The sequence below is a fragment of the Myotis yumanensis genome, unplaced genomic scaffold (genome assembly GCF_028538775.1).
Source record: "Myotis yumanensis isolate MYYU_CA2020_CCGP unplaced genomic scaffold, mMyoYum1.0.hap1 SCAF_9, whole genome shotgun sequence".
NCBI lineage: Eukaryota > Metazoa > Chordata > Mammalia > Chiroptera > Vespertilionidae > Myotis > Myotis yumanensis.
Window position 1 is genome coordinate 31666858 of NW_027223760.1, and position 21869 is coordinate 31688726.

At 47.5% G+C, this 21869-nt stretch overlaps 1 protein-coding gene across 1 annotated transcript in view; it reads right to left on the minus strand.

The window, feature by feature from the left end:
* The window catches only part of HIPK2 (homeodomain interacting protein kinase 2), a 176363-nt gene that overhangs the window by 114326 nt on the left and 40168 nt on the right, over positions 1-21869 (minus strand). The window contains 1 exon segment of the mRNA XM_070424018.1: positions 7205-8288. Coding sequence (XP_070280119.1) covers positions 7205-8288 — 1084 coding nt within the window.

The window sequence follows — 21869 nt, forward strand, 5'->3', positions numbered from 1 at the left end:
CCACCAATGGGGCATAAAGGGTCCGACCACAAGTACTGTAACAACTGAGCCCCAGAGGGGCTGTCCACCACTCAGAGGAAAGGTCAACAGCTTGAAGCCAGGATGCCACCAGTGGCCCCACTTCACCCCCCGTGGCATTCAGTTCACCACTGTGGGTGATGGACTTGGAATACAAGCCATTTGGAGCAACAGTTCTCAGAGGATAGGATGAAGAAGAAGAAGATGATGATAAAGATGATGGTGATGGTGATGACGACGACAATGATGAAGAGGATAGGAGGAAACTGCTGGAGGTGATGGCTCTATTTAAGGCATAGATTGTGGTGACGATTTCACGGATATTCACCTATCTCCAAGCTCACCAAGTGTTCACGTTAAATACCCACAGCTTCTTGTATGCCCATCATACCCCAATAACGTGGAAATGGGGAAGAATTAGCTGCAGAGCTTGTTTAAAAGTCCCCGCTCCACCCCAGAGAGCCTGTTCCTTAGATTTGTTTTGCGACCCAGGGATCTCCATTTTTAACCAGCACCTGGTGGCTCTGGACAGGAGGGTCCTTGGATCACACTTTGAAAACGACCAGTTTATGCCTTGAGCCCAAGAGTGGTTCCAGCCCCACTGTCCTCAGGTTTGGGGCCCTGTAGTTGGCAGCTCGGCAGCAAGGCAGAAAATTGGGCCAAGTTTCTGGGGCATTGACACTTCTGAACCTGGGCCCTTGGTCTCTGGGACCTCAGGTTGGCTCATGTGACTTGTGAAGGCATGAAGGCATTTCAATGTCTCTGAAGTGGTGCGTGTGTGTCCTTGCATGTATGCATGTTTGTTGCATGTGTCTGTGTGCCTCCCTCCACGTGGTCAACATCTCTGTTAGAGCTGAGTGTTGGCTTCTGTCACCAATGTGATCACAAGTACACCTATGCCTGTGTATGTCATGTGTGGGTTTACACTGTGTTATCTGAGAGAGAGAGGGAGAGAGAGCGAGAGAGAGAGAGAGAGAAGGAGGAACTGGAGCACCTGGGCAGAGATACACTCAAATACATGCAGAGCTTCCAACTTCAATTATTTCATAATAAAATTTTAAATTATTTCACCATACAGCTCAAGGTCGAAGAGAAGGGTAAGGGAAAATTGAGGATAAGCTAACAACGAAGATAACTTACTGATTACCTCTCCTCAGAAAAGTGCTGTGACTCTAAAAGCTTTCACATACTTATTTATAACCATCTCCCTGGGTGAGTGACATTGCCAACGGGTTGAATATTTTGCTTAATATCCTCAGGTGTAAACTAGCAACTGTTTCTATTGTTTGTAGTGGTGATAAAAGACTAATTAAAAAAGTTAACAGCTGCAATGGATTATCTAACTTTCAGGTCTTTCGAATCAAACCGAACTTCTAGTCCAGTGATTCTCAACCTTGGCTGCACATTAAAATCACCTGGGAATCTTTTTAAAATCCTGATTTCTGGGCCTCATCCTCCAGAAATTCTGTTTTTTTGTTACTAATGTTGTGGCCTCACCCCTTAGGCTTTTATGTATATAGATAATCTGCACAAACTATAGTTTTTAAAACTACCGTACGGCTTTATAAAGCTATGCCCCTCTTTTGAAGTGACTTAGAATACAGGTACACCTTGGAGATACTGCAGATTTGGTTCCAGACCACTGCAATAAAGTGAGTGTAGTAATAATGAGAGTTGTCATTTTTTCTGCTCTTGCCTTCAATTTGTAAAAACTGCAACATCTGTGTAGCGCAATAAAGCGAGGTCCGCCTGCCAACCATTCTGGAATATGCCATGTGCCCTGTTGATGGGGAAGAGATCATGGAGGGTTCCCAGTTTGGCTAATGAGGCCAAGGTCAACCCACAGGAGAGAAAACTGTCCTCTGGCCACAGACTGAACCCTGGCCAACTGTCTCATAAACACAGCCCCAGTCATAATGGGGTCCAGATGCAGGCGTGTGGATAATGACTCAGTGGAACAGTTCGCTGGGGACACACAGGGCCAGGATTGCAACGAAAGTCTCCCGACTCCACAGAGCCTGTTACTCAGTGGTGGAGGTGGGATCGGAAACCAGGTCCTGAAGTGACAGAGCTTCAGAACTTTTCTCAGTAAACAAAAGACAGCAAAACAAACAAAGATTCCCTCTAAGCCACCCCTGTAATCACAGTACAGAACAGTTAAAAGGACTAAGTGTTCACATTTATTCTTGAGGTGGGGGGAGGAGGGGTCTCCCATTATAATCTAGGGCCTCTTCCCTTTATTCCTGAATAACTACTTTTATTGTCTGCTAGCCTCTGAATTCTCCCTAATGTCTTTTTGTTTGTTCTATTCCAATTGATTAACCTCATTAATATCCTTAACTTCGTGAAATTACTCCTTGTTAAATTCAAGCTCCTCAAGCCTTCATCAAAATCGCCATGGTCAGACACCACCCACCTAACCCCTATTTCCCAGCTCAGGCCTTCAACTCCTTCCAGGTCTCACCGTTTCCCATCTTCCCTTATTTATTCCAATTTCCTGGCTCCCAGGTCCCCCACCCCCATCTCGCATTTCCTTTAAGACCTACCTCAATGTAGCTCTTGCTCTATAACCCTTCCCTATTGACCCATCTTGCAAAATCTATCCTTGACTTTGAATTCTTTAACTGGTTTCCTCATCATTGGTTCCCTAGAGTCTCAATGAATATCTGCTGAATGATCTGATCAAACATTTGCAATATCAAAGCATCCGAATTAGACTCTAGGCAGTCTGGTTGTGTCTTTAACCTCCATAGAGAGAGCGTACACTCCTCAAGGTCAGAGCTCATGCCTTATCTCGTACCCTTCAGTAGATCTACCACAGGACACACAGTAGGAACCCAATGGACATCAGATGAACTGAACTGAATTATATATCTCCACCCCCACCTAAAACAACCATGGAATCAACTTGAAGATAGTCTCTGCAAGCAAAAGAGTCAGACAAAAAGGTTAGATTATTATGAGAAAGTAAGTTACTGGCCATTTTTTATGTCCTAAATTTTGATGCCCATTTTTTTGGGGGGGGGGGTCCTAGTAATGATCATAAGTACTTCAAATTAAGTATAATAGACAAGAGTATTTTTTAAAAATATTTTTTATTGCTTTCAGAGAGGAAGGGAGAGGGAGAGAGAGATAGAAACATCGATGATGACAGAGAATCACTGGTTGGCTGCTTCCTGCATGCCCCACACTAGGGATCGAGCCTGCAACCCGGGCATGTGCACTGACTGGAAACCGTGACCTGCTGGTTCATAGGCCAACGCTCAACCACTGAGCCATGCTGGCTGAGCTAGACAAGAGTATTTTTTTAAAAAAATAATATCAATGTACTGTCTCTGTTCCAAAAACATAACTGGCACCAATGCAGAGTCAAATAGGGAAATGGCGAGGGCTTCCAAGGTGAGTGACAAACAGGATCACCTACACCTCCTTCCTTAGGGGAGAACACCTGAAAGGTGACACCACTGAGAAAACCCCTTTCTCCTCTGAGCAGTGTTTCTCAAACAGTGGGCCTAAGGCAGACCACCTCACCTTCAGTTGTGTGTGTGCGTGTGTGTGTGTGTGTGTGTGTGAACTTTCTCAGGGGACACTCCCTCTGGAGAGGCTGGTGCCCTGGGGTGTGTGTGTGTGTGTGTGAACTTTCTCAGGGGACACTCCCTCTGGAGAGGCTGGTGCCCTGGGTCTGGGGCAGGACCTTGGCAGAAATCTGTTTTTAACAAGCTCTCCAGGTGACTCTTGTGCATAATAAAGCTTGAGAACCAGGGCGATGACACTTAACCCTGTAACTGACCTTCAAGTTGGAAGACGATACCCAGGCATCAACTTAAAAAACTAAAAATGCAGCCTTTGTTTTTTTTACACACAACCAGGCTTGCCTGACAGAATACCTACAGCAAGATGCCCCCAACCTCGGCCACGCAAATGGCTAACAGGTAGGGAAACAGTTCACTCCCTCCTCCCCACCTGCTTGTCCAGGTACCCCAGGCTGCGGACGGGAACCTCTCTTTATATCCACTGTTTCCACATCACTAGGCAGGGACCAGACGCTTGATACTGTCCCATGTAAAACAGGGAGGGACACGGAAATGCTCTCCCCTTTGAAAGTGAGCGGTATGGGGGGAGAGAGGGTGCACCCAGCTCAGACACGGGGGATCCTGGAAAACCAAGCCCTGTGCCTGCTTGGATCCATAGCATAAGGCACCTTTCCCCAGGCAGCTCTACCCCAGGCAGCTCAAGCACAGGCACATTCTCTTAAGATGCAGATTAACAATGGCCAACTGAAGTGCTCCACCCCACCCCACCCCATCCCCTCTCCCCCATAAGAGGCCAGGCAGTCAGGGAAAACCAACTTGATAAATGTGGCCCGGACTTGGCTGTCCCACAGCCAGGACTGGCGCAGACGTAGCAGAGACTGTCCTGAAACTCTTGGCAGCTACCCCGGGGCTCAGACGAGGGTTCGGCCCGGGGTGGGGGTGGGGGGGGGGGCAGGATGGAGGAATAGGACACAGTGGCCAATTCAGAGACGTAGCATCATTTCAAGCAGAAAGGCTGGGCTGGCTCTGGGGTGACTGTGCCCTTGGAACCAGAGCCGGGCCTGATGGGGGTGAGGGGCATGAGGACCGGAAGGGTGGACACTTGCTCTTTTGGCCAAAGCAACCACGAAGAAGAGGTTTTCCTCCTCAGAATGCTGGGCAACAGCCACTGAGGGTATAGGCAGGGGATGCGGCACCAGGGCGCCTGGGAGGGAGTGGGCAGAGGTGGAAAGTGGGGGCAGAGAGAGGAGAGCTAATGAGAGCCCTGGAGCATCAGCCTGCAGGCCTTCACCACCCCCGGAGATGTCCCTCCTGCCCCCGATTTCCCGAGTGGGGGTCCCGGGTACAGGGCACGAGGCGCAGACAGACAAGCAAAGTGAAACAGCGCCCACCTTGGGGCAGGGCGGGAAGTGTCACATGGACACAGGGTGAGAAGAGAGAGCGCCTGAGGATCCCAAAGCCAACGTATGGGTTCTACGGGTTCGCCAGGCTTTGCCCTGAGTGTGCACTGCCTTTCAAATGGCGCTTGTTAAAATCTTCACAGGAGGCCATGCTCACTTTTCAGTAACTCGAATAAAGCCAGTTCTGTTCACTGAAACCACCGAGTATAACTCAATCATAAAAGCCGGGCAACCCGCCGTTCACCCTCAGTTCAGGCTGGGGCCTAGCAAGCAGCAGCCTGTGGCACGCTGAACCGGCCAGGTGGCCTCGGCAGCGGGAGCCGTGGTGACTGCAGTGACGCCACGGCGCTCGCTTTCAGAGAACCCGTGCTGGCCCGCCCTCCTTCACCCCCACCCCCAGGGACACACAGGGTCCCCCCCCTCCCTTGAAGCCCAGGGGCCTCGGCTGTGATGAGGATTGCAGAGGGACAGGGAGCCAACCGCAAAGCTGACGAAGCCGGTGAGTGGACAGGAAGGGAGTGAGCGGAGGCAGCGGCAAGCCCCGCTCCTCCCGGACGGGAGATGCTCACACCTGCACTGAGGGGGGAGGAATGGTGGAAAGGACGGATCAGGGGCCTAGAAAGGAGCTGCTGTAGCTCAGGAAATGCCTCCTAAGGGGAGGGTGGGCCTAGGCGGGGAGACGAATAGCACAGGTGAGGGGCCTAGAGACCGGAGTCAGGAGGTGAGGAAGGTGAGAGGGGCACATGGGGGACCCTGCCTTGCAGGCTATGCACGAGGCTGCAGGCTGAGGACTGGGTGGAGGGACTGGCCCGAAGGTCAGTGCATCAGTAACAAGGGGAGCTGGCCGGTGGAGGTCCAGGTGATGCCAACTGTGCCACCCACTGGCTCTCGCTTGCTTTCCAGTCGTTTCTTTGTGGCCGGGAAGTAAGTGTGGCGTCAGACAAAGATGATTCTGGGATTCTGACAGGGTCGTCAGCCCTATCTTCTCATGGGAGTTTGGTTTTGTTTCCTGGCACCTTCCACCTTCACTGGACTGTTCAACATCACTCCAAGCACAACCCCTCACCACCGCCACAGAACAGCCCGTCCTGTCCCACTCACCCACTCCTTCCTGTGCCCACCACAGAGCTGTGTCACCACGTGCCACCATCCCAACAACCCCACGGGCTGGTGACCGATTTCCCGAGTGTACGGGTGAGGGAGTGGAGTCGCGGGGAAATGAGGCAGCAAGCCCAGGTCGCACAGCTCGGCCAGTGCAGGGATCAGGGTCAAGCCAGGCTTCTCACTCCAAAGCCAGTGTTCTCTTCTGGGCCCCCCGCAACCCCCCACCCTGCAGCACTGGGTCGCAACCCTGGCTGGGCAGTGGGATCCCCAAAAAGATGTGGATTCAGTTTGTGGAGATTGGGACCCAAGTCAGGTTACTTTTAAAAGCCTTGGGGTGATTTTACCATGTAGCCAGGGGTGGGAACCGGCCTGCTAGAGACCCCAGGATTCCGGCACCAACACAGTGGCCGGCTCAGGTGAGCAGCGAAGCCTCCTTGTGGAGTGAGTGAAGGAATGAAGGCTTTGCCCTTCCCTACAATCCTCCCCCCATCTTCCCATCATCCTGACCCAAAGCGTGGCCTTCTCTCGCTAGGATCAAGCCAATGGGCCCGAGGCATCTGTCCCTCCTTCGATCCCTCAAACGTGGACATGTAAATGCCACCTTCTCAGAGCATCACATTCGTCCTGTTACCCTCTGCTGCTGTAACGCTAGTGCTTGCTCCATCGTTAAGGACACAGTTGCATCCTCTTAGTCTGGTATTTAAGACAACCCTGCCCCAACTTACCCTTCCAATCCCAGCTCCCACGACCCCCAGAGGCTCTGTTCTGGGCAGGAAGGGGTCCTCCTTGTCTCCGATGCGAGTCTTGCATGTTCTTGCCACAGTGACTTCAATAATGCACATCCCCTCTCTCCTCCACCCATGTCTGGATCCATGAAGACCCTGCTCTGCATCTGCTCTTCACCCCACCCCCCAGGAGCCCCTTCCAACTCTGAACGTGTGTGCCAAGAACCTTACCTGGCTCCCTTCTACATGGCTTCCAATCACCACTTCCATGTGCACACGTCCTAATTTCCCGACTAAGTTCTGCTCACCGGAAGGCAGCGCCGCAGGCACAGAAAGTTGTCTCTCCCACAGCGACTAGCACTGCACATTCCCCGTGGCTGCCACCGGCAGCCGGCATCTCCGGTCTCAGTGCGGAGGGTCTTACCTGTAGTATCTGGACTGCAAGTAGGTGGAACACACGGCCTTGGACACGTGACTGGCTGACCCAAAGTCGATGACCTTCACTCGGTATGGCTGTCTGGATGGATCCACCAGCATGATGTTTTCCGGTTTGAGGTCTGCATGGATAAGACCCAGGCTCTTCAGCTTCATCAGGGCTGTGGCCACCTGCTGGAGGACTGGGCGAATGTACTTGAGGGGCAAGGGACTGAACTTGTTCTGCTTCAGAAAGTCATAGAGGTTCTGCTCCAGCATCTCAAAGACCAAGCACGTGTGATTCTTGTGCTGGAAGCACTCGTAGGCCCGGACAAAGTTGTAGTCGTCGGCACTCTCTGTGCTCAGGCGGGCCAGGATGCTCACTTCGATCTGACCTTGCCGGGCATAGGACGGGTGGTTCTTCAGGATCTTGATGGCCACAATTTCATTGGTGCCCCGTTTCCAGCACTTGACCACTTGCCCAAACGTCCCTCGGCCCAGGAACTCTAAAACTTCGTACGTGTTGGTCATGGAGCACAGCACCTCATGCTGGACCAGCTGATAGTCGCCCTCACTGTTGGAGCCACTGTTTTTGGAGGTGGCAGTCGAAGTGGTGGCAGTGGCTACAGTGGCCCCGCTGGCATTATTCTGAATCATGGGTGGATGCTCTTCGATGATCTGCACGCTGCTTGTGTTCTCAATCTCCTCACTCTTACGCTTGAGTCCGCATTTTTGGTAGGTGTCAAGGAGGCTCACAGTGCTTCGACGCATTAGGTTATGTGGTCCGCCGAGGACTTGCCCAGTGACCGAAGTGCTGCTTGCTGATGTGACCACTATGTGCCCGGTGCTTCCTGGGAAGATGATGGTCTGCTCGTAAGGTAGGCTTGGGTTCGGGATGGGCAAGGAGGTGCTGACGGTTGTGGTGGCTGGCTGAGAAGGTGGCACGTTCTTGCTCTGGCTATACACTTTGCTGTGGGAGCCGTACCCAGTCATGTCCCAGTTGGAACTCGGCTCTACTTTCAATTTCTTCACACTACAGAAGGCACTTGATTGAAGGGTGTGAGGGGAGAAAACTTGCACATGTGAGGCCATACCTACAAGAGAAAGAAAGGAGAAAATAAAATACTTAGTTGCCATGGCATGAATAAACTCAACAGATTCATTTCCGTCCTGAGCAGTGGCTGGGGCCTATAGAACATGTCCCCCCACTTACACAAGGTTGTAGAGGTGAATCTATTCCATCCAGAAGCACATTCTGGTCACTCAGTTTGTGGGGCCAAGGAGTTTGTTGTTCCACCTGACACCACCAGGAGGGTGGGAGACTTACAGAGTCAGGAACATATTTAAGATGGAGACACAGAATGTGAATGTCAGGACTTTGTTCATTATATATATTATAAATAATGTTTGTGATAGAAATAAATTCTTCCTCAATTCTCACTGGTTGTAATCCCAGCAGAACTGAAGACTGTATTGTTATGCAATTGTTATGTATGTTGTCCTCCGTGGTCAGTTACTCTTTGTCCCAGTCCCTGAGTGTCTGGTTCAGTCATATGAAGAAACATCTTCCCACACAGGTCCAATCATGGAGCCACTCACGACCTGCTAGCTTCTGGATGATCTATAATTACCCCTGGGATCTTATTCTTAAGTTACTCTTAGATGAATTCTATAGGGTTGAGTAGATAAGCAGTTGGTTCAGCGTTTGCATTTAGATAGTCTAAAGCATTATAGCAACCTTTTGGGGGAAGTGGGTAATATAATTCATGGGTTTCAGTCACTAACTTTTTCTGCTAAATGCATATATCAATAAATTAATTCATCTAGAAAGTATTATTCCAGACCAACATCTCACCCACAATTTAGATAACCTCAGCATAACTCTGGAATAGTTGTGCAAGTTATAATTATGGTGATAGTAGAAGTAAAAAAAATTCATAGAAAATGTATTAGGAAAAATAAGACAATGAGGAAGAATAAGTTATTCTTTAAAAAATATATATTTTATTGATTTTAGAGAGGAAGGGAGAGGGAGAGAAAGATAGAAACATCATGATGAGAGAGAATCATTGATTGGCTGCCTCCTGCACGCCCCATCCTGGGGATCAAGCCCGCAACCCAAGCATGTGCCCTTGGCCAGAATCGAACCTGGGACCCTTCAGCCTGAAGGCCGACGCTCTATCCATTGAGCCAAACCAGCTAGGGCAAGAATAAGTTCTTAAAGGTGACAGTAGAAAAACACAGTGCCGTCTTCTAAGCTGCAGTCATAAGCATCTCTTATAAGTGGGTTTCCTATCAAGCACCGTTGGTGTTCAGCCATCCTAATGTCCGCGTTTCTCTGACCCCCTCGTGTTACCCAGAGTGATATTCAACATTTTCATTTTCGCCCCATCGCCCATCACCCTAGTCCAGCCTCTCTCTCAGCAGGCCACCCACCTTCCACTTTGTCCAGAGCCTAAGGTCAGCAGTCTTGCTTTCCACCTTTATTCTCTTCCTTTCAAAGCATTCCTGAATCTACACCCATCCTCCACTCTCTCCTCTCTGTCTCAGAGGAAGAGGTGTCTCCTTTCCAGCAGTCAAAGTTCCCCGGTTCTCATGATTCACCCTTTCCGATTTCTCTTGAACCCCGTTCCCTCCGCTGTTCTCTCTTTCTCCTACAGCTTTTAATTTCTTCCTGTTGATGGGATCCGAGTCCTTAATGAATCAATGGCTTAATCTCTGCCTTCTGTCTTCATCTGTGTCACACATACATTCCCAACTTGGAAGGCAAGGGGAGTAATCGCCATATTCTCCCCTTTGCTTTGTTCCTTCTTCTCACCTGTAATCAGTGCTAGACCCCTGTTCTTCAAGGCTCCGTCCTTAATCCACCTCCTCGCCACCCCACATACACACTCTGTGAGACTGTCCTAAAGGTGAACGACCTCCTGCCTAACCCAGTGGCCTTTCTTCAGTCCCTAGCCTTTCTCGGTGACCTCTCTGCAACATCTGATACTGCTGACCGCGGCTTCCTTCTCGATGCTCTTATCTGCGTCTACTCGAATCTGTCGCCTCCTCCCTAGTCTCTCACTGCACACTGCACACTGCGTGCTGGGTGGTTTCTTTCCGCTTCCTCCTTTAAAATGTTGGCATCTCTAACATTTTGACTCTTCTCTCTCTAGAAGATATAATCCATTCAAACAGGTCGAACAGTCATCTCTGTGCAGGCGACCCCCACACGTTTAGCACAGTCAACGCTCTCCCTTGTACCTTCCAGCAATATATCTCTGCCTCCTGCTTCATCAAAGACTATCATCTAAAGGTCAACTCATTATCTTTCCTTAAAAATGTAGCCATCTCACCTCCCAACCTAACATCCCCATTTCTGTTCATAAAATAGTCTTCTAGCCACTTGGTTCCAAAACTATGCATTTACCTTTGATGATTCTTCTTTGCCTCGATGGACAAGAAGGTGCTAAGTTTTTGTTTTTTTAAAAAAAATATATTTTATTGATTTTTTACAGAGGGGAAGGGAGAGAGATAGAGAGTTAGAAACATCGATGAGAGAGAAACATCGATCAGCCGCCTCCTGCACACTCCCTATTGGGGATGTGCCCGCAACCAAGGTACATGCCCTTGACCAGAATCGAACATGGGACCTTTCAGCCTGCAGGCCGACACTTTATCCACTGAGCCAAACCGGTTAGGGCAAAGTTTTATTACCCTCTCCTTCAAAATGTCTCTTACATTCATCTTTTTATTTCTGTTCTTGTTGCTATTTCATAGTTAAAACATTTACCACTTTCTAGTAGAATTAAAGCAAACATAGACACCTGGTTTTTCTGAGCGATCTTTCTTCTTCTAATTTGCCATATTCAGTCACCAGACCAACTTTCCCAGGATTTTTCTAAGCATGTCACTCCTCTGTCCAAAAACTCTTAATGACTTTTTTGTGTCTAGAAGATAAAGTTGAGGACTCTTTCACTCAGCATCATCACATTTTTATTTCAACTACCTTTTGGCTTCATCTCCAACTCTAATTAAGCTGTTTTACTGTTTTTAAATGCCTCTCAAACTTCCTACCTCCACACTTTTACACCATTCCTCCATCTGGCATGACTTCACTATTTCTCTCAACTTATCTAAAGACAAGATAATTCAGATCCCTCCCTTTCCCAGACCTTGCCAAGCCACAGTGGTTACTCTCAGCTCCCTTCCTATGGCATCTACCATATGTACCACCCATTTGGTCACAAAATGCATTTCTGCCCCGCAAAATCTCTTGTCTTATTGGACTGAACCATTTTCTTTCGTGCTGTTTAACTTTTTACACACTTAGGTCCTGTTTTCATAACCAGGCTATATTCTGAGGGCAGGAACTACAGTTTATACCTCATACTTTGTTGTGTTTTCCCCAGCACTGAGCCGAGTCTATGATACATGGTAGGCACGCAGTTGATGGGAGAAAGTTCTCTAACTAGCCTGGCCTCCAAGAGCGAGCTTAGCTCTGGCTACAGAGTCACAAGCACTTATTGAACCTGGACGCACTTCTCCGGGAAGTACGGAAAAACCTGCTAAAAGCTTTTCATCCTAAGCAAGACTTTTTAAAAACTCAGGACAGTCAGCATTCAGGTTCTGCCTGTACTTCTCCCTGGACATGCTCTGACTTCCCTACACCTGCTCTGAACCCCACCTGGAGCCTGACCCCCTAGATCTGACAGAGGCCTCTTTACTTGTCTGGATCCTGAGCTCCGGTATGTGTGATATGACTGCACTTCTCTGTGCCTCCTTCTGCTCACAGGACTATTTCGGTTTGCTTCTTCAGAACCTGTGCTTGACCTGTTTCTTCCCACTGCTCTTTTTGTTCAAGTCAACCTCCCCCTAATTCTATAATAACACAGAAAATGATTTTCTCTATTTACCAGTATTAAATATCCATATGGTTCTAGATGATGTATCTAATATAGAAATGACCAGTCCCTTGGCTTTTAGTAACTAACTCACCCACTGAAGAGGCAACGCAAATAAGCACTTTCTTTATCCTTTGGCATCTAGCTTGCCCCTTCCTCCTCAATCCTCAAGTGCTTCAGGGGGAGGGGGAGGGGGAGGTGTCAGTCAGGGCTGCAGTAGGAGAATATGCTGAAGTTACATAAAGGAGATGTGGCTCTATTTTGACTGTTTCAAAAAGGTTTTGGTGGAAAGGCCAGGGTGTAGAAGTGGAATTTTACAGACGGGAAGAAGATGGCTTATGACTTATTGGGATGACGGCCAAGGGTCATAAAATTGTGGAAATCATCATTGGCTACGTCCGGGGACAGATGCCAGCAGCGGAGAGGCCCTGCCTGGCTGCAAGTGCCCTTCACCACCGGCTGCCTCAGACCCTGGCCTGGCCTCATGCGGTCCCATTGCTCCTTTGATAAGGTCAACAGCTACCGTTCCAAGAACTAGACACAATTCCGACGCAGCCTGATTCTTTCCAGCTTGACTGAGATGTAACCAACATGACATTGTGTAAGTTTAAAGTGCACAGTGTGACGATTTGTATATATTTACACACATGTATATATTGTGGATTGATGACCACGATAAGGTTAGTTAATACATCCATTAACGCACATAATTACCTCTCTCTTTTTTTGGTGGTGGTTAGAACATTTAAGACCTACTCTCTCTGCAACTTTCAAGTATTAGTACAGTATTATTAACTGTAGTCACCATGCTGTGTGCTAAATCCCACAGCCGCCTTCTCTAACATCTGGAAGTTTGGTAATACAGCCTCGTTGCCATTATTCTGTAGCAGAGGCCTTTTGGTCTAGGAAACAAATTATTATTATTACTGTTATTATTATTTAAAAATCTCTAATATACCTTATAAGGAATAAAACACTGCTGGTGGTTGCATAGCTTAATCCTAAAATAAACTTACAGCAACAACCAAATGTATTTCGCTCCTTGAGAGTGTGTTTCTGGAATAAGCTCCCCTGATCAGTTTAGCCTCCGTGAGTCAAGCCCCCGCCGTTCACTTTGTTTCTCAGACCCCGGCACTGGGCACCCGGAGGGGGCACCTTTCTGCTCTCCACTCCCATTCCTGTGTTGGCCTCCAAGCTCTGTAAGGCCTGCTCCCCTCCTTCCCTGTCCATTTTCTTTTCTGAAAAGCCAAGGGCGTATGCACACTTTCAGTTGGGTCCTCTGGCAGAATTGCAGTTGTTTTGTAGGTCATCTCTGCCCTTCCTCACGGGCTGTCGTCAGAGGACAGTGGGTTTGCTCTTCATTGAGGGAACACCGGGAGGCTACAATCCAACAGTGAGGGGGGTTTTGAGCCCATGGGGTGCGAGTGGTGCGAAGTACCCGGAGAATCACTGCAGGGTAAACCTGCGATCCTCACACCTGCTTCCAAAGGGGTCGCCAGACCCAGACTTGGCCACAAAAGCTTACATAGCCTCCCAAGGTAACATCTGGCAAGACGTTCCTATTTGCGCTCAGCAAGTCCCGACGATCTAGAACTAAAGCTTCAAAAGGCTGCATTATCGCCTTGCTACTCCTGTTTGACGCGGGTCAAAATTAGACCCCTGAATGTCAGATATACATCACGCCTTTTAATGATACAAGTTTATGAGGATGTTATAAAAATGATCAGTAAAAAGCATTTAAAAAGATACTTATTAAAATTTAAGACAACTTATACAACCATATGCAATATATTCCTCCTTGTATGTGGCAAGTGAAAAACAGCTCCTATAAAATTGGTATTAAAATATATCCTTCAGTTAGCAGAACTAAAGCCCGTTATTTATAAGAAGTCATTTCTTATTACCACAAAGACAACAGACTGTCTCTTTTGTGCCCCAAACAAATTCAGTTTCCCCAGTTACTTAGGGCGCATTTTAATAGCCCGAACGCTAAAGGCAATGAGGACAACTGACCTCCTTTTGGCTACTTGATTCAAATGCTCATTTTGCTTTAAAAAAAAATGCAAGTAAGTCTGCATTTCAAAGAACCGATTTTTAAATCTTTACCTTCTAAACTTTACCATAGATGCCATTTATGTCCATAAAATGCTATTACACTTGAGTTCAAGCCCGATGGCTCATGATTCTCATGATTCCACAGATCTTAAAATCTTGAGCATCTAATACACACCAGGCTCTGGGCCCAGTTTTTTGTTTTTTTTAAAAGACTAGTTTATTTATGTTTAGAGAGAGAGAAACATCGATGTGAGAAGAGCAGAACATTCTACTGGATGTGAGAAGAGCAGAACATTTTATTGGCTGCTGCCTGCACACCCGCTCGGGGATCCAGTCCGAAACCTGGGCCTGTGCCCTGACCAGGAATCGAACCTACGACCTTTCAGTGCACAGGGACAACGTTCAACCACCTGAGCCACACCAGATGTTTATGGATGGGATAAGCCCACACCTAACTTCGTCGGGACTGTCTGGAATCACCCTGGTTGTGCCGAATCACTTGGTAAGAGCACCCTCTGAACTTCCCTTCTCACAAGGGTCCTAGTTTGAAAGCTAGGAAGTCAGTGATGGGCGTAAGCTCCTATGATAAGTGAACAAACTGGATCCTGACCCCGAACAGTCTATGTTCCTCTTTGTCTTAATGGTTTAATGAAAAATTCATTTTTCTAGGGTTGAGAATAAATTTTTCCACTTAATAAAGTAACTGAAAATCTTCATGATTTTACTGAAGTCTTAACTCCATTTAAAAAAAAATGTCATTTACTGAAGGATTGGCTTATTTAGTTCTTTTGCTTTGTTTCTTCATAACTTTATATTTCACAACTAGATGAACTGAAAAGTTGCTTCACATCTGAGTGCCTTTTCTTTCCGTTTCACCACTCCAAATTATCTCCTGGAAGATCGGACCCTGGTGAAACTACAGGGATGAGTGAGGGTTCAACTCTGATTTCAAAAAATTAAATTGAATTCGATTTCACTGACTTCTATCAAAGCTTGAGGGAAGGAATTATAAGTAAAACAGTGGCACCGTTTTTATCAGTATATAAAATTTAATTTTGGTTTGACAGGTATGAAATAGATTATCACTCAGAATCCAGTTACATTTATTAAAGGGAACACAACCATGAACACCTTAGTTTAAGAGGTACCAACTCTCCCACTTCCTAAAATCCATCGGACACACACTTCTGCTGAAAAATGAGTATCTGATAGAAGCTACAGATCTTTTTTTTTTCTTTGTGATCAAGAATTCAAAGGAAGAATTAATTTCCATACCTAACGCAACGTCATATCTGTCTTATCTATCACATTATGCACATCAGACATAACAAAATCATAGAACATGCAAAAGAAATGTCAAATGTATGTGAATATTAGAAATACACATCTGAATGGACACTTTTAAACATCTGAAAAGGGTTACTCTGTATATCCATTGAGTAACCAGAAAAACGTGATTAATTTGATGCCTTTTGGGGTTAAAAAATACTAGAAAAAATGTCTTCATTGGCATACGAGACAATATTCATTAAAATTTTAATGATAATCACTATCATTCTGTCAAGTTTATATTTCATAAGTAGTGCAAAGACCATTTCAGATTACACCATTTCTAAATGACACATTTCCAAAATACTGTACAGTAAATGTCTATGGGGCTTTGCTACCATTTTCAATCGAAGTCTCTTTATCCACTACTTGTGTAATGTGACTTACATAGTATATTCCACTGGCACACAGGTTAGGATCAACCACAGGCTCTACAGAATTCTTTTGTCAATAATGACAATACTATTGATTGCATCAAGGGTTCTCTCAATAAAAAAGACTGGGGTTGGGCACAAAAGGAAACAAAGGCATTTAAGACATTGGCACTGCCCTAAGAGTTAAATCTCATGGGGTTGCCAAGTTCCTTGCAAATTAAAAGGGACAACTGGCAAGTCTAAGCAACATAAGCAAGTTGCCAAAGTAAACGCGAGAAGAGTTCAGAGGCAGGAATCACTATGGGTTGGGGTTAGGCAAGGGTTTACAGAGGAACCAGGGATAGAGCTGTGATTAGAAAGATGGGGTATAGCCCTAGCGGGTTTGGCTCAGTGGATACAGTGTCGGACTGAAGCATGTACCTCGGATGCAGGCTCGATCCCGGCCCCAGGTCGGGGAGCGTGCGGGAGGCAACCAATCAATGTATCTCTTTCATATCAATGTTTCTCTCCCTCTGTCTCTCCCCCTGCCTTCCACTCTCTCTAAAAAAATCAATGGATTAAAAAAAAAAGATGGGTATATTTTGAAAGGCAGGAGAGTATTCTGGATCCTGCTCACTGGGTGTGAGCAGGGGATGGGGTGGGGTCAGCCTCCACAAGGGCCTCTGTCCTGAGGAAGCGTAGGCTTTGCTGGGAGACCTCAGCTCAGCGGCATTTACGCAGCAGTAATGCAATCACAGGTGCAAAGCTATTAAATAACCACCAGTCTATACTGTGCGCCAAGAGCCCACTTACCCAGAATTACTACCTCCCGATACGTCGATTCTTCTAGAAGTAATTATTAAATAGTCAAAACAGCTGGTGTGAAGCCCTACCACTAAAGCGGCCCACTTTCACTCCCTTGGGTCTTACTGAGTGTCACCTAACACAATGAACAACAAGTTGTAGCTCTCTAATGGGTAAGGAAGTGGAGTTGTGGGAGATGACATGCTTTGTCCCAGGCCACTTGGCTACTCCTAGTCGGACTGACTCCCACATCTGTGCTGTTCACCCTTCTTCTTCTTTACTCTCTAGTTTCTCAGACGAGAACAGGGAGTCAGGTGCAATAATGGCCAAGAGAAACGGAAGCTGATATGCGAGAGGAGGCAGATCTGAAGTGTGGGCACCCCAACTGGACACCACCTGGTCAATAACGGGCACCCACACCGGGGACCCTAAGTCCGCTCTCACTTCTGCATCCTCTGGTTATGATGACATTTGAGAAACATAACCAATCAAAGCTGTTAAACAAAAGAAATTCACCTCCTTAAAGAGGTACACTTCCCTCATTGATGCATAGTGGCACACGGACAGGGACTGGCCTTGAGTAGGAGGAGGCAGCTGTCACAGCAGCCAGGGGTGAGGGGAGGAGGGTATGGACTAGGGCACTGCCTGAGGAAACAGAAAGGAAGCAGCAGGCACGTAACACTTTGCCGAGGAGCAGAGGCAAGGCATGCCGACAGATGGGATGCAAGGGCGAAGGAGACAGGAACCGAGCATGTCTGGGGACTGGAAGGAGCGGGCTTCCACGGATGGCGCTAGGAAAGATGGGAAATGGTATTCAAACCTTGTCCATCTCGGGGTGGGGGTGAGGGATAACGGAACAGGTTTCAACAAGCTGAATTCCAAACATTGGCAGGATATCCAGGTTGAAACATTGTGCCCAACTATTTATACTGACAGGAGGCAAGGAACTGCTTCATTTACCAAAGTGAAAGTGTCAGGAGCCCTGATCACTGACAGTCAGCATCCAGCTCCCACTTGCTGCGCCGAATCCTGAATGAAGATAAACCATTTTGAAAAGAGGATGAAAATCAATAGGATCAGCTAAGCTTGCACAGGATTAATCAGATGGGGAAGAGGGCAAGGTGACCCTGAGCCAGTCCATGGGTAATGCCACAGATAAAGGGCAGAGCCAGAATTAGTGCTCAACACAGATGAGCAGGTCAGAGAGACAAAGAAATCAAAAAGAAAGAAAAAGAAGCAAAAGTACAAAACCTCAACTCAAAGGTTCACCTCCCAGAGGCTGAGAGAGGAAGTGCCGACGGGGAGAGCAAAGCCAGCTGTCCAGGGGGCAGAGTTCTGTTCGGGACAGGCCTCATCTGAGGCATCACTAACAACACGGAGGAAGGGTTCTGTGTGTGCCAAGACGAAAACCAGGACAGGATGCGGGGCAAGAGGTCACGCTGGAGACGCTGACCTGAGGGCGGTCGGCAGCACCTCGGTGAAAATGGAGCCCAAGTGGGTTAGCTGTTTCCCGGGAGAAATGGTGCAGAAAGCAGAGCAGATGGCAACTGGAGTGATCCTTGGGGCAGCGACGTCAAATAGTTCGGGGAGGACAGTGTGAGTCACAGGGAAGGTCAAGGACAAGATGATGATAAGCACAATTAAGGAATTGATCCCGGAGAATGAACACAAGAGGGTGAGGCTGAGAATAACCCAGTAGCCCCCCCTTTCCCACAGGATCCGGAGGAGAGAAAGACGGGGTAAGCTCCTGGGAAGAGAAACCAATGCGTCACGTTATGCCTCTTGCTTTTCCAAGAAATGTGACTCCCTTAAGGGCATTCAAAACCTTTGACGTCATCTTTCTTGAATGTGCAAATGCTACCATAAACTGTATTTTTTTTCAATTGAGGAAACATCTGTGTCCTACCATTTGCAAATTCTCTACATATTCTCAACCTACTGGCTCGTTGTTCACTGAAACCAGCCCCTCCCCGTGTTCAGAATTACTTCTCCTTCTGAAAGTTGCTACCCTCACCCAGAACAGCCTCGGGCCTCTCTGAAGTGACTGCCATAAGCCTCCTCGGGGAGCCAGCCTTCCACTGAAGTAGCTAAGTACATGGAGTTACCTAAGCTGATAATCGGGGGCCATCTTACCAAGTGTTCGTAAACATGGCGGACAGCACCAATCCAATATGACTCAGGTGAGGTCCACAGTGACGCCAATATGACACCCGTGATTTTCAGGTTATTTTTTTTCTCTCCAGGGAATTGGTGGGATCCATGGAAACAAAACAACTCAAAAACTCCTCTTTGAAACAGTAGCTGCATTAACTAAGAATCTTTTTTTAAAAAAATATTTTATTGATTTTTTACAGCGAGGAAGGGAGAGAGATAGAGAGTTAGAAACATCGATGAGAGAGAAACATCGATCAGCTGCCTCCTGCACATCTCCTACTGGGGATGTGCCCGCAACCCAGGTACATGCCCTTGACTGGAATCGAACCCGGGACCTTTCAGTCCGCAGGCTGACGCTCTATCCATTGAGCCAAACCGGTTTCGGCAGAATCTTAAATATTTGTTAAAAAAAAAAAAAAAGACACACCCTTCTAAACCCAGGTGCAGTAGGTACCAGCTTGGGTGGCTTAAACAACAGAAATTGTCTCGAAGTTCTAGAGGCTGGAAGTGCAAAATCGAGGTGTGGGCAGGGCTGGTGCTCTCTGAGGCTGCGAGGAAGGGGCCTCTCCATGGTCAGCAAGTGGCCATCTTCTCCGTGTCGCTCTGTACCTGGGCTTCCCTCAATGTATGTGTCTGTGCCCGAGTCTCCCCTTGTTATAAGGACACCAGTCTTACTGAATTAGGGTGCCCTCATGACCTCGCTGTAACTTGATGACCGTCTCCAAATAAGGCCACCGTCTGAGGTACTGGGTTAGGGCTTCAACATATGAGCGGTGTTGTTTTTTGCGGGGAGGGAGTGAGGGGGGCACAATTGAACCCGTGACAATAGGTATAAGGAAACCGAAGCATTTTACTAAAGCATCATTCTCTCAGGGTACACAGTTCATGATATTCCAAAAAAGAACTGTCTGCACGCTTCCCTCTGTGGAGATAAGACATTTCATTTTGTGATTTCCCTCCATCTTGCCTCAAGGACCTAGGAGGGCATTTCAATTAGTCACATGTGGAAACAAGCAAAAGCAAAATGATTATTTTAAATTAAATTCTGCATAGGTTTACTTCACAGGACTTCTGGAGATGCCATGCAGGCAGGCAGCTAACATACACGAAGGCGGTGATGTATTGATAGCAGCCAGTGGGAAAGAGCGAAGCAGCTTCTAGGTCTGATTCTGAGGGTGTCAAACGCTTCTCAAGTAGCACGTGAGGAAGCTCAGAACGAGTCCTGGTGGGCTGGCACGGGACGGGGAAGGTTAGGAGGTTTCCTCCCCCGGGGCCACCTTGTGTTAAAAAAGAGGCTCGGATCCCCCTTTTCTCACGTGCACCCCAATTCTCTTTTTCATTGTCCTTTGATTCCAAAGGCCGTGAAGCCTGTTACGTTTTTCAACCTGGCACTTTCCTGCTAAGGGAGGATCTCAAGAAAAGAACCGTATAAACAAACTCGGTGGGTGAAAAAGGCGAACACCCACGAACTATAAAAACAAACCCAGCCATCCTTCTGGTTTCAGCCCACAGGGCTTCCACTGAAACCTGCATTTTTCAAAGACCTAGAAGGCCACTCACTGTGTCCCTGAAATGTTTAAAGAAGGCTGTTAAAGTTTCAACAGGATTCATTTTCAAGTGTTTGAGTCACAAATCTTTTCAAAAGCACTGTCCCCGAGCCTTTCGGCCACTCCCCGTCATTGGCCCACCAATCCCCCTCCGCTCACTACCGTTTCAGATCATTACTGACAACCTCAAAAAGCTGAGCTGGTCAGAGAGGATGGGTGTCTGGCAATGCCAGGTAAGCCTCAGAATGAAATTTCCTATCCGTTTATGAAGTTCAACTCAAGCTCTGGCCGGTGTGGCTCAGTTATTTGGAGCATCATCCTGTACGCCAAAAGGTAGCAGGTTCAGTTCCCAGTCAGGGCACATGCCAGGTGGTGGGTTCAACCCCTGGGTGTGGGAGGCAATCGACTGATGTTTCTCTCTCTCTCTCTCTCTCTCTTGCACAAAGAAGAAGAAGAAGAAGAAAAAAGAAAGAAAGAAAGAAAGAAAGAAAGAAAGAAAAGTCCAAATCAAGACAAAAAGTCTGGTAGGTTTATTTTTCTTTTTTATTCAGAAAAGAATTAGCTATTCTTACATTGGTAAAGTGAAATATGTTTTACATAACCCTTCCCCAGGCCCATACCCAGCCCACAACTGATTTATCTTTTGAGCTCACTCAAGGTTCTGCTTCAGCAGTGTTTGCACACTCAGAGTCAGAGCCGGAAACCTGCTTTCCTCTCTGCCACTACCAGCTCTCTTCTTTACCAACAGATATGTAAATTATTTTACTATGCGTCCCCTCAAGATAGGCTGGCGTTCTGACCCCAGTACCTGTGAACTGACTTCATTTGGAAATAGGGTCTTTGTAGATGTAATCAAGTTAAAAGAAAGCCATTTAGTGGGTCCTTTTTTTTTTTAGTTGATCCTCACTGGGGGATATTTTTTCCATTGATTTTAGAGAGAGCGGAAGAAAGGGGGCAGAGGGAGAGAGAGAAACATCTAATTAAGAGCCACATCAATTGGTTGCTTCCTGCACACGCCCCAACTGGGGCGGGGAACCTGAAACCTAGGTACATGCCCTTGAATGGAATTGAACCCAAGACCCTTCAGTTCGTGGGCCAACGCTCTAACCACTGAGCATGCCGGTCAGGGCCACTCAGGGGGTCTTAATCCAGTATGACCGGTGTCCTTATAAGAAGAGGAGGAAAGACAGGGACACAGGAGAGAAGTCCATGCAACGACAGAGGTGGAGACGGTGATGCTGCTGGAAGCCAAGGAGTGCCGGGAGCCGTGGGAAGCTGAGAAGCAGAGAGAAAGGGTTCTACCCAGAGTGTGAGTGCGGCCCGGCCAGCTGGACTCTGCCCTTCTAGCCTCCGGGACTGCGCGGGAATCCGTTCTGTGTTGTAAGCCACCCGTCTGTGGCCCTTTGCTACCGTAGCCCACGGAAACTAAGACACTAATATAATTCAGGATGTATTTCATTGAAAAGACGTGTTTGTGCTCAAGCTGTGATAAAGTATTTATAACCATCGCGGAGTCACGCGGGCCAAATGGCAGGCTGCCCTGCAGC